Here is a 13789-nt window from a genome sequence, read left to right as displayed (position 1 = left end):
TAGAATACCTCAAGCAAAACTTGATACCAGCAACTTCAAAAAGGAGCTCGTTGTCATGAGATTACAACCCACCACACCAGGAAACCCATCTTGCATAAAGTAGGTGTGTTTTAGTCAAGCATACTGAGCTGCATATTACAGACGATGGAACTGCTTAGAGGGTGTGAATCTCTTGACATTCTCTTTGAGTTCACAAAACTATTTCAGGCACGTTAACCTCACACACTCCCTTTTTTCCCCTCCCAGCTAGGCAAATTAATTTAAAGAGCCAAGAGGTGGTATTTTCAAAAGAGATCAAAAATTTGCTAATTCTTGATCTGTGGAAACAGCTCACAGCACCTGGTTTTCTGAGGCTTTACCTTTTCAACAGTAAAATAAAAAGGTCTCTCAAATGCAGGGCTCCCAAAATTGGACGTGTTCAACATTCACCACTCTTCTTGAAAGTACTGGCAAAGATTGACACAAAAACCTCCTCTTACGTTTTACTACCAATATTTTCCCTCTTCCTATTTCCTCTCCGATTTTGCTCTCCTCCTCTTCTCTCCCAGAACATCTCATTAGTAGGATTCAGCTAAAACTTTGCAGCACACAACAGTTTAGGAGAATCTGAGGACAGGCAAGGCATGTTGCTCACATCACAGTGAACCTGCCTGCTCTTTGAGAAGGGCAGCAAAGAGCAAAGAGGCAAAAGACTGGGGAAAACTTTTCTGCATGAACACAAGTCAAGCAACAAGATACCTTCAAAGGCTATGAGAGAGATGTGAGTGCCCTTCTTCCACTGATTAGAGTATGAATTCAGCGCTCCAATCTGCAAACAAACCCTCTGCTCACAGGCTCTATTCCCTGCTGCAGACAGAACACGAGGGTGTGAAAGCCCTGCTCTTTCGCATGATGAGGCAAGACTTTCCACTAGTTTTGAAGACAGCTGAGCTAGTCCATAACAGAAAAGACAAAACCTTGAAATTTTATCTGTCCTTCTGGCTACTATAATCACACTTCAAAGTCATTCACAGCACCAGGCAATTGATTTTCATTGTTTACACACATATTTCACCTACTGCCATATCATATTTTATGACTTTATCCCACTATGCATCACTTCAGGAGTATGCAGTACTTCCTGTCACCAACTTTTTTAGAATTTCATCTTCTAATGGTTACTGTGGATAAAGAGAATTCATTAAATTCATACACGTAATTTCATTCAGTTTCCCATTACTATATCCCTGAAAGGGGTAATGCCTCCAGCTAACGCTACCTACTGTAAAAAGCAATTTTGAGTTAGCAATGTTCATATAGCAGAGAAAAAAAATGGAGAGAAAAACTACACTGAAAGCCACACCTGCCTGCAGCAGGAGATCACGATGGGAATTCACCCAGTAGCAAAATTCTTCCTCCACTTTCCAGCCAACAGGCGTTTTATCTGGATAGCAAGTTATGGAAACGAGGGATAGGAATAGTAGAGTTTCAGCAGGCAGTTCACTGAATTTCTTTGTCTCAAGCAGTCTTGGTAGTAATCTGGCACTTTACATCCTAAGAAGTAAGCAACTTAAAAGTACCTTCCACTGTACGTTAGTATACTTCCTCCATCAATATTTTTCCTGATCACAGGCAGCACATGAGATCTGCTGACTGCCGAGGCTGACTAGCTATGCCAATTTCTTCCTCCCGCTCTAGTGCACATCAATATGGTGTTGCTCAGAAAAACAAAGAATTATTATTTCCAGCTTTTAGTCTGATTTTCTAAAATTGGACTGGACAAAAATACCTTTTGCCAGCACTGAGAATCGCTAGAAAACAGAATTGCTCTCTGACTCTGAGTCCTTAGAAGGGATATTTTAATCTACCATCAAGTACAGGACACAAAAATACTTTCATTACTATCTTTAGAGAGATATATCAGGTATGAGTCCAAAAGGATGGACTGAAAGAAAAGAAGAAAAGTCAAAGTACACCGCAGAAAGGCAGACAGAGCACAGCTGAGGTGATGAAGGTGTGAACAATTAGCTTATGCTAATATCAGCATCTTGTTCCTTCTTCACTTTTGCCCTCCCTATTTACTTTGGCAACTTGGGGGTGAGACTGCTTTGGAAAATTCATTCAATTTCAATACATGATCAAAAGTTTAGATTCCTCTGTAAGCAGTGAACATTTTGGATTTTTCTTTTAAATTAAACCAGCAAAACCAGAGTTTACTGGCAAATCTCCGTTTATCATCTGTTACCAGATGATAATACGTGAGAAGTGAAGTTCTTCTATTCTGTAGTATTTTTTTCATTCTGCTCAGCATTAGACTGGAAGAATGGAAATCAGTTCCTTAGAAAAGCCATAGTTCAGGTTTAGTTGAAGAGGACAGACAATATTTCAGAGAAGTAACTACTTGAGCCAGAACAGCCTCTCACATTAGTTGCACAAAATTGATGATCAGAAGGCACTGCAGAAACATTTTGGTGTGCTTATACATTGGTTTCTATACAGATAAACATTAGAAAATGTGTCATGGTTTAACCCAACAGAAACCAGGACAAAATGTTACTTATTACACTGCAGAGACCATAAATGGAGAGCTTACTCAACTCAGTTTTTTCATCCCTTCTTGGGGGAAGCTGAACAATGACTTAAAGTGCCTTAAATCAGCCTATGTGTAAGCAGAAGGCAAGACAGCTTGTTTCAGCAAGACTCCCACACTGTGTGAAAGCATATTTGTAAACATCAGGTTTCACAGTCTCTGCAATTTCTTAAAAAGGAGTCAAGCCTATATCTATTGTCGTGTAGCTATGGTACACTTCATCATCCCTTCTTGTAATTTCTTTTAAATCCATAGCCTTAATGTAACCTTGCTGAATCACTCATAAACACTGCATAACTCATATTCTAGGAGTATCTGGATGCTAAATAGCAGCTCAAACGTATTCTAATGAGGAGTAATATTTTGATCTCTGAAGTATCCCCAGAAATGAGTAAAAGCTATTATTACAATTTGATGAGCAAAACAAGATTTGAGCTTTTGGGAAAAATAAAGTGCAAAGATCAAAAACAAATCTGGAATCGTAACTACCAATTTCCTGCACTAGCTACTGGCCAAAACTCTGACTGCACTTCTGACAGAAAGTCTAATAAATCCCACAGGAGAGATTTTTAAAAAGAGTAATAATAATTTGTCCAATCTACATTCCCCAAAGGAAGGGAAAAAAAGAAACAATTTGTTAAAGAAAGCTTATCCATATAGTCTATAAAGAACTAATGTTAATTTCTTAAATGAGAAATAAACATGTCAATTTTTTTGCAGTGAATTATTTTAGTTACATAGAACTGAGAATACTAATTGCAAGTTGCTGACAATAATCCTACAGCTACAGATGTCGTATCTGCTAGACCTTTATTTGCTTAACAGAAGACTGAAAGAAGACTCTTAATGTAAAGTCTACCATGAGCTCCCTACATCAATCTGTACTCAAAATACCAAATACCTGCAAATAACACTAACGGTCCATTATATCATACTTTGAAAACAAAGGAAATATATCATTGCACTCACACTACTTGAAGGGTTCTGTACTGTCCTGTAATATTTGTGAACAAATTAATTCAGTGAAACAAAAAAATTATTCTTTCTCTCTAACTAAATGCAACAGAACTTTCTTGAACTCAAAATTAACCAACTCTGCTGCACTGCTCCAAGTTAAAAATAAAATAAACCAATGTCAAACACACAGTTAGACAAGCATCCTCAACCTTACAACCTCTTCACTTCCGAGACAGTAGCATCCTTTACATCTGATTTCTTCTCTCGGTGACCTCCTCCACGTACAATCTCGTTTACAATGCAGGTTCTGACACCAGAGTACATCAGCTGTTATTAAACAAACTTACCCCCTTCAACCTCTTTTTCCCCAGGCCGCTGTCTCCAGCAGATCTGGAGCATGCTCGATTTTCTATTTGGCTGTATTTGCCTCTAAAGAAAACTTCTCCCTGCCAGCACAATCTCTCATCTGCTTGAGAACATCATCACCGTAACACAACAGCATACCTTGGAGCATTCCACTTAGTTGTTCTTCCTGACTAGCTGGCCTGGCAGCTATTCTGTGAGCCAAAAGCTTCTGCCCTAGCCTAGAAAGGAAAAGGCCTCCACAGCAGCTTCCAAGAGTCTCTTTCGTCTCAGGTCAGACTCAGGAAGCTTTATTTTATTAATATAGAAAGGTTTAGCTGGGTCTAGTATAATGTGCTTCAGTGGCCACCCTGACTGTGCTAATCCTGCCCTACTGCATATCTTGCTGCCATGGAAATGATTAATTTATTTACAAGAAACAAAATCAGCTGCAGGGTGGTGGTTGTTTTTGTGGGCTTGATTTTTTAGGGAGTGAAGGAGGGTTAGAAGCCCTAAAGGCTTTAGGAAGGCTTAGAGTACATTCAGGTTAACTACTGTTCTTGCCAACCCTTTATGCACATGAATACCCAGGTGAAGTACAAAGCATCCAGAAGGCTAATTTTCTGTATCTTCAGGTGTTGGCAACTTCACTGTAACTGCAAAATAAGTTCTTGAAATTCATTCAGGACCAAATCTTAAGTGTTCATTTAGTTACCCTTTCAACCCTTTGGAAACACCCAGTCTTTAAACAGAATTTGAAGGAACTGCTGTTCTTCAACAGGTTTTTAAGCTATGACTAACTGCAAGACCAAATAGATCCACTGAGTTCAATAAGCTAATAATCTGTTTGTAAACGTAGCAAATGTTTCAGCATCTCCAGGACTAGTTGTTCTTTGCTGCTTCCATTCTGCCTAGAATTTAAGAATATCATGTTTTAGCTACATTTTATTTGTTTTAGCTACACAGATCTCTATGAACCACCAGAGGTCTGTAATCTTGTTCTCTGACAATTAATAGAAATCTGTAATGGGTTTTCATAGCTCATTTGGATGAACAACAGCTCTAGAGACAGTGTTCAGAGAATGCTGTCACTGCAGCCAGGAAAGGGAAGAATATTAGTTTTGATTGATTTTACATCTTTAAAAATAGATATTTTGAATCCGAGAAGATATAAATCTTCTCATTTCGCCAGTCAGCATGTTTCAGGAAAGCCCAGAAATACAGTCAAGCGGCTGGGAAACAGATGCAAACAGTATTTAACAGCTCAGTTGCTATGCCAATGCCCTACCTGCTTGTGTTGTCATCATCATCAGAGTCAATGAAGCTGCTGGATTCCAGCTCACTACTCATCATGGTAGAAGAGCTGTCATAACCAGGAGGGTGCTCACGGTGTCTGTCCAGTTTTGGATGGCCATTGATCCGAGGGACTGTAAAAACAAAATAAATGGAGTATTACTAGGCAAATAAATGGAGTATTACTAGGCAAATAAATGGAGTATTACTAGGCAAAGAGGAAGAACAAGAAAGAAGTGGCACTGTGAGTAGCACCACGTTCACACTGACAGCTGCAGACAACTCTGCAGGAGGATCCTTATGCTGAAACCGAGCTCTTTGCAGAACCTGGTTTCATTCAACAGCTGGAAAGCCTATTGCCCTGGCTGGCCCGCCTGCCCACCCACCTTTTTCCTAACTTTTTCATTTTGTCTATGGCTCAGTTCATGGGCAAGCCATAAATGGATCAAGGCAGAAGTAGCAGGCATGAACAAGTATTATAATGGTATTAAAACATCAATTAAAACGGCCATGAGAAGTTGATGTCAATAGGAAGGCACATATCTTGAAAAAGCAGCACACAACACAATTTGAGTTTGGTATGGATAGGCCTAGCAGCACAGAAAACATTAAACAACATCCCTTGATGAATTCTACTAATACGTCATCCATAAAACCACCTTTCCTTGATCTGTGCTATGGGTTCCTATCCCCATACCTACACCATCTTGTCTGGGCAGTACAGCTATACCAAAGCCACGGTCTTGACCATTCCACGTGCATAAGATGCTTCAGAACAATTTCTTACTAATCCCTGGGTGTGCGAATGTTGTCAGACACACAAACATTCCTGTAGATAATCTTCTCAGTAAGAATGCCATTTACTTGAAGGCAGCAGTGATTCATCTTTTTCTAGAGATATTTTAAGGATTTTCCTCTGCAAAGCAAACTCCTCTGCCTGCTTCCTTTCAGAGACCTCTCATTAGAAGAACCATAATCTGTAAGTGCTCTATTTTGCCAAGAACGCTCCTTTCCCTGAAACAAGAAAGGCTCAGCTTGATAAGGCACCTGGTTAATAAATAAACATAACAGGCTTCAAAGACAGACAGATATTTTAAAACACACTCTCCAAACTCACAACTCTCTCCCAGGTCCAAGGGATCTGCTCTTCAGTTACAGAATAGAAAACCTTCATAAAGGAGGAATGTCTGCAGTAGGAATTACACGTGATGCTGTGCAACTGTACACGTTGAAAGTTAATTGACAGTTCTTGCTAACTATTAAAGTAACATGGTTTGAAAAACCAAGAGCCACCCTAAATACCTGGCTGTGAAGCCCACTGTGGCTAGCCTTCTCTCCTCTGTTTCAAATTGCTCAGCACTGAAATAAAAAAACTGATTAGTTTTCTTCCTGCCTGAGGAACGTGGGCCTAATTATTTATGTCCATAAAGGGTTTTAGGAGATTCAGTAAAAGGTAACAGACATATATAAGATCTCACCTCAATTTTTTATACATGTATCTAAACCATTCATTTCTGCAAAGTGAAATAATTGAAGTGTAAGGCTGTAACAAATTCTCCTGCTACATCACTTCCATACCCTGTTTGATCACCCAGCTTCTAGGCACATCTCTAGGCATACAAAATGGCTGTGAAAACACTTAAACTGGCTACCCAAGAAGACCAAATCTTCTTTCAAGTCACAAAGGAAAACCAAAGCTCCTTCCCTCCTGCAATAGCACTGAGCTTTGATTTGAAGAGAAGCTGAACAGTAGCTGAACAGTAGCATCCCTTCATCACCCTTCTCAGAACTGACACTTGTTTTTCACCTTGCCGTATGCTGAAGGGCAGTTGAGATGATACCATTTATTCAAGCCTTGAATCCTCTTCTGAAACTAGCACACACTAGTAATGATGAGTCAGGGACTGACTGACTGCTGTCCTCTAGGAACTGCCTCAAAGTCAAAGGCTGTGGGGTGTTAAAAAATGGTGGTTATCGGGTTTCAATTTCAGGCTCTGCCTCCAGAGCTCCTTACTCCTAGCATTTCCATCTCTCACCTCCCCATGTGTAAAATGGAGACACAACAGCACCTGCCAGAACTTTTTAGCCTGCACATTCTACAGTATAGAAAGCCTCTCCTCCCATAATTTGGTCATCACAACTACCATAACGTGCTCCCAGTATTGGGTGGTAACACTAGATCTCACTGAAAAACAATTAATCAGCTTGTCAACAGCAACTCAAGACTTCAGAATGACAACTTTTCATAGACACATTGGGAAGAAAGCATTTAAAGACCTGAAGTTTCAGTTCTGTCTGAATAAATGAGTGTTCATCAGTTTCCTCAAACTCTACAGTCTAATAAAAACTGGAAATTGACTGTTAAAGTGCTTCTTTTGGTACCACAGATGATTAGCTGAAAATAAAGTACCTTCAGGAATCCCACATCCACACTAGAATAGTCTTCTAGCTCTGCCTTTAAACTAAAATCTAAAGAGCAGCCAATTAAGCCTGCATATGCCAGATGTATATAGACAAAAATAAACACAGAGGCTGGCCAAATTTTACTGCTCCTAAGCTGGCTCTAACAGCTTAGAGGGAATATTTCATCCAGATAGCGTAGAAACCAATACAGCTGTTCATGGCATCGTTACTGAGGAGGTCAAGACTATATTGCATTGTTTCTTCTCATCAGGAACAGGCAACTTTGACCATTGAGAGTTAAGGTCAAGTAATCCATTCTGCAGAGTCCCTGAATGTTCAACCCCAGCTACTCATCCAGGCTTTAAAAAACAGTTCTTTCAAAGTTGCTTTCATCCGTAACAAAAACAGGAAAAAAAGAAGGGAAAAGACGTCGAGATTCTAAAGCTGAGAAAACAGCACTTTTCAGCAAATTAATAGGCTTTAGACAGTCAGAGTTCTGTCTTTTAAGACTAAAGGAGAACATCACAGACTTGAACAATTAAAATGCCTCCTTTGCTTGTGCTGCAAATTCATTTTTTAAGTCTTTATATAGTGCAGCCTAGAGTTCAAAATATTTCACTGGATCTGGAAACCTGGATGCTAATCACAGCATCGGACAAATTCAACTCAATCTCTTCAGCCTCAGCTTAAGTGTAAAATCAAGTCCAGCCACCTTGTCCATTTATTCTTTGCTTCCACACAGTGAAACATCAGAAACTGTGGAGCGAATTAAAGCCTCTTATTCCAACAGATTGCATAACCCAAATATGCATTCATTGGAAACAGCACTGGAACAGCTAACAATTGACATTGGCACCGCTATCTAGCAGCCAGGTAACTTTCAAGGAAGCAAAGCATTCCATACTCTGATGACACGAACCCTTGCCTCCCTTCTCAATACACTTCACCTTTAAGCCTTATCTCAGGAGCAATTGTTGGCTTGCGAGGATACCACCACCACCAAATCAGTATGTTGGACGACCAGAACACATGCAACACTGTCACCCTTACAAGCTCTGCACAGTTTACCTGAAGAGGGAATGACAACCAAGGAAAGGTGGTGACATATGTACTATCGTTTGCGGCAAAGCGTTCATGATTCCGAGTTACAATGGACAGAGACTCTCACCAAATGCAAATCCAACACAGTCCCAAGCAACTTCGAGCTGGCTGCCGATTACTCGATTGTCTTGCTGCCACTGACTTTTCCTTTCCGACTTCAATAGGAAGTGACAGCAAATCTTAGAAATTTACTAGCTGGCACACAATTTACAACAAATCTATTATCTTTGCCCCTTCTGAGTTTTAAATGTCTATTTTTCGTAGAGGAGCAGTATATAAGCTAGAACAGATGGAAGTCAAAACATCAGCCATGGAGAAAACTGACTTACATTTCTCCACTTGAAAAATCCTTTCTTTTTTATTACTGTGCTTGTTTTTCCTGCACTCCTCTGCTATTCATCATTTGCAACTTATAAAAGTAATCACATCAACGTTGGGTGATAATGTCGATTTCATTTGGAGAAGCTGACATTAAACAGAGCCCTGATATTAAAAACAAGCCCCTGTCAGAAGAAGCTTTCCCAGCTCTGACTGGGTGGGTAGTAGATTACAGAAAACAATGACCTGGATTTTATCCACATTTAACTCGTGTAAATAGGAAGCAAATTTGGGCAGCATGCTTCTCTCATCAGAGATACTTTATTTACATTTGGCTTTGATTATTATTAAGTATACAGCCCAGAAAGAAAGTCGCCAGCATGATTTTGTAATCTTTCTCTGAAAAACTAGTCTGTTTATGCAGCTGGGGAGGGAGGGAGGGCGGGCGCCTCTGGTCATCAATAGGTGGGTTGTCTCAAGTGCCTACTAGAAATCACCAGTCCTGTCTCTCCCATCACAGGTCACGATTATTAGACAGTGCAGATTCTTCATTTCATTCCAAGTGGGTGGTCTAAAAGCTTTCACTGTTGTGGACCTTTTCCACTGTAAAACTCCTGCATTCACATCTCTGCTGAGAATGTTGGATGTCACCCATTAGGGAGCATTAAAGGTAGATATCTACAGATTGCAATCTCCAGGCTCTCAGCCAGACCTTGCACAGCTGGCAATGAGGATTGCTATGAAACCAGGACATGTTTCAAAGTGTCACATCTCATCCATTGTGGGTTATTTATTCAGAAAATTTTTGCCCTTAAAAACTCTACGAGCAGACTGCTGTTATTGAATTCGCAATTCAGAGTCATTTGCCTAATACTTTCAGTAGATAAAACTCTGCCCATAACTCAGCTGATTTGTTTTTCATGTCTCTAACCACTGGACACCACGGTCAGCAGTTGCGTGTTGTTTCACTACTAGTAAGAAACTTCCCAACTCCAAATCTGAATTTGCTTCCTGCTGGCATCCTAAAAGACCGTTCTCCTGCTGTCTCTAAGCAAGCTTCCTTCAAAATTTAACTTTATATTTATGGCACTAAAGAATAAAGTAATTCAGCTGTCACCCAGCTCTAACTGGGCTCAAATACAAGCTTTCTGACTCTATTATATTGTTCTTATCAGCATTTCTTATAAGAAATGCTCTTCCTCTCCTGCTCGGCCTAAGATATATGAAGGATTACAGCACAGCAGGCACATACAACACACTGTGATTACTTTGCAGTCTACATAATTATTGACAGGAGCTGAAACCTTTTGGCTTCCCAGAACATCCTACAGTTTCAATTTCCCCAAAGTACACGTTGGCTGTTGTTTCAGAGACTATAAACCTGAAGCTAGGACTTGTGTTCCTATCAGATGGAATAGGACTGCTAATCCCATATCTAATACTGAGTCTCAAACAGTTTCCTCATTCATTATCAGATAAATAATTTATCCCACACATAGACTTGATCAGTTCACAAGCATTATGAAGAATTAACGGCCCACATCAATGCTCTACGCTCTTTAGTTCTCAGGGGGGAATTTTCACGCAGGGGACAATTTTAAGACCAGACAGAATTTTTAACCCTGAAGGCTGCCTCAAACATGCCGTGCAAAAACACACCATCAGAGTGTTTTCTTTAGCACTCCATCTTTCAGCAAAATAGCAGTACCTCTGTTACACTGGTAGATCACCTGCATTTGGCAGTGAAAACACTGAACTTTCACTCATTTGCTTTTCAACTAAAGTAACAGAGAAAGTTTAAGAGAAGTGATGCTTAGTGCTAAGGATTTCCCAGCATCAAGAGAACAATCAGGAATACAGAGGAAGCCAAGGCGTGGAAATGGCACCCATAGGTATTTTCCCCTCAGCCTGCACATTTTCTGTGTTAACTAAAAAATAAAGAAATTGCAGTTGGATACAACACCATGGCCTGTATATGAGGTATGTCTGAATGACTGGCTGTCCCTGAAGGGATGCACTATTAATTCCGAGGACTCATGTGGCTGGAATGCTGCAAACTGTCCTGCAAGATTCACTCAAGAGTCTACAGTACCAACAACAGTCCTGAGGGCTTCAGGCAATGGAGATGCAAGGTCCCATTTCTGTGCAAAGGTAGCAGAGCTTGTGCCCAAGAAATCAAGGACAGAGTCAGTGCTGCAGCCTGTAAATCCCAAGGAACACTCAAGAGCAATGGGTCCAACACGGCAGGATCCGAATTCAAGAGACTGGGGAGCATCCAGCTGAGGATTTTATCAATGGCTGCAATACATTAGTATGGACATAAACTCCCCAAACCCAGTAATAACCACCCAAACTTTCACATCCCCTTTAGTTCCAATGTGCATTATCTCATTTTTGTACTGAGTACCTCAGTTTCCCTGCACAAAATAAGGGCACTGACTGCTTAGAAACTTCAGTTGAAATGAACGTTAATACCTACAGCGATACATGCGGGGCTGTGCTTCTGGATAGCATCTGACTGGTTCCAATGGCCTCATCAGGTGGTGACACCACTCGTGACAATATCTCCTACTGGGAGTGGGTCTCAGAGGGGAACGCTGCTGTGAGTGGAGCTCCTGTTGCCTCTCCTGCTGTGGCTGGCTCCTACCAAAACACTTCAAAAACGTGGGAGTGACCATTGCCCTCTGCCCACGCTGTGCCCACTTAAGGAAATCCCCAGCACGCACTGTGACTATCACTCTGTCCAAGTCCAACAAACATATCCAGATGTACACGGAGCTTCCCACAAGCAGTTATTTTTCACGCACAGTGCAAGAGAAAAAAAGAGCCAGTTCAGGGCTCCTGCTGGGACATTGGAAAATTCCATTCCTGAAGACTCAAAGATTAGGTAAAATATATATATTTTTGCATGCTCTTCCTCCATGACATAATCCCAAGGAAGCCTGTGCCCAAGAGGCAGCGCATCTGGTAAGCAGTGTATCTTGAAGGACTGGGGAAATAGAACAAAAATCATTTGCATTGACTTTGTCATTTGCCACTGCCATTTCCACAACACACTTTGTAATCACATCTGCAGGATACAAGTCACTCTTTTTCATGGATCAGATCTGAAAATCCAAATCCTTTTATAGCCACATTTTTAATGGGATCCTGTAATATGACATAGCTCTCTTTATCCCAATAAACCACACATAAATAGACCTTTGGCATTTGCATAATTACTTTTTAGAATACAGTCAAGCTACCAGAGATTATACTGATTTGGGGCTTCTTTTAAATTATCTCTTATTTTAATGTATTACAGGAATGTATCTCAGATCTAAATACACGGTTTTCCAGTCTCTCATAACATTTCTCTTTTTTGGAGATAGGGGTGAAGGAATTTTACACCCAAGAATAAAAAAATACCCCAAACATATATGTGTGTTTCTCATCATTAAGTTCCATATACTTCTGCTAGCGTCTTTACCAAGACCAAAATGTTTCTCAGCTTTAACCTGATGTAAATGCCGATGATGGAGCAATTCCACTTGTTCTAGAGAAAGTCTAAGGCAGGCAGATTGTTCTGTCAGGACACAAACCACTTACAGCAGCACCACTGTAAAAGTTCACAAGGCCTAAATATGGACATCATCATTAAAAATGGTAACGCAGACAAGTTTCACAAAATCAAAGTTCGGCACATGGCAAACCACAGCCGCACTATAGAAACAAATGTTGGATCTCGTACGCGTATCTGCTCACGTCTAGCTGGGGTTCACTGAGACTTGCAGTGTAAGGTCTTCGCTTAGGATCAGGGATGGACCATGCCTTGGTATCAAGCAGAGGTTTCTGTTCATTCTGGTGAAATCTATGCTTGACTTACAACTGATAGAACTTTGTTTCACGTACCTCAAATACTCTCTCAAACCACATGCCCTGGCATTACTAGTGTGTACTTCAATACCGCAGCACAGAAGCAGTGTTTGTTGAATTATTAACTTCTTACAGAAGGACAAAAACTTCAGAAACCGTGAACGTTTGCAGCTTCTGTGCAATTTAATAAGGATTGCAATAGCTCAGCTGCTCTCAAGGTTCAGTCATTCAAACATTTCAGGAACAGTTTTGCGTTCTTTGACTGGGTCTTCAGGACAAACACAAAACAAATACAATACGGCATTAATTTGTTAAGATAGGACATTTAAAAAGATGATCCTTCCAAGCGATATTACAATTGGGTCACAAACCTTTTTCAACTCCCCATTTCCCTGAGAGTTTTTCCATTAGCCTTTCTTGCCAGTTGTTCCTCACAAGCCTAAGGAATTAGGACAAATGCAAGATGATGATACTTGGTGTAAATTAGCCTTTGCTTTTAGTGTCATTAACAGCAGCGAGGTCTAATATTACAATGGTCTCAGCATTCTCGTGCGGTGCTACCATAGGTGCTGTGTTACCGCAGACGCTAAATTAGTACCTCAAACGCTAAATTTAAAACAGGTTTACCATATTTGTTCAAGAGTTTGACCTGAGCTCTTCAAAAAGTAAATGTTCTCTAACATCATCCAGGTCGGTTTCGCCGTCCGACTCGGAGACTGTCCCAGTATTATGGATTGCTTGGGTATGAACGAATCAGCGTTTTTTAATAAGTCTCTGTGAAGTTTTAATGCTTCACAGGGAATAGCAGTTTGAAAGTGTACCTTCGCTCCGGGAAAAGCTCACCGTCTCTAAGGTCGAAGTAATCTTCCCCCCCCCCGCTGCGGTCATCTTCAGCCATACAGAAAACCCCTTCATCCTTCCCCCCATCAGAACACTTTCTCCCGCCGCCGG

At 40.6% G+C, this 13789-nt stretch overlaps 1 protein-coding gene across 1 annotated transcript in view; it reads right to left on the bottom strand.

The window, feature by feature from the left end:
* Positions 1 to 13789, bottom strand: part of DVL1 (dishevelled segment polarity protein 1) — a 72617-nt gene that overhangs the window by 22417 nt on the left and 36411 nt on the right. Inside the window, exon 4 of the mRNA XM_009325166.1 lies at positions 5157 to 5295. Within this exon, the coding sequence (XP_009323441.1) occupies positions 5157 to 5221 (65 nt within the window). The 5' untranslated portion in view covers positions 5222 to 5295. The remainder of the gene's footprint in view (positions 1 to 5156; positions 5296 to 13789) is intronic.

Source organism: Pygoscelis adeliae, unplaced genomic scaffold, assembly GCF_000699105.1.
Source record: "Pygoscelis adeliae isolate BGI_AS28 unplaced genomic scaffold, ASM69910v1 Scaffold36, whole genome shotgun sequence".
NCBI classification, from domain to species: domain Eukaryota; kingdom Metazoa; phylum Chordata; class Aves; order Sphenisciformes; family Spheniscidae; genus Pygoscelis; species Pygoscelis adeliae.
The sequence above is the reverse complement of the archived record's forward strand: the minus strand, read 5'-3'. Positions and strand labels throughout refer to the sequence as shown.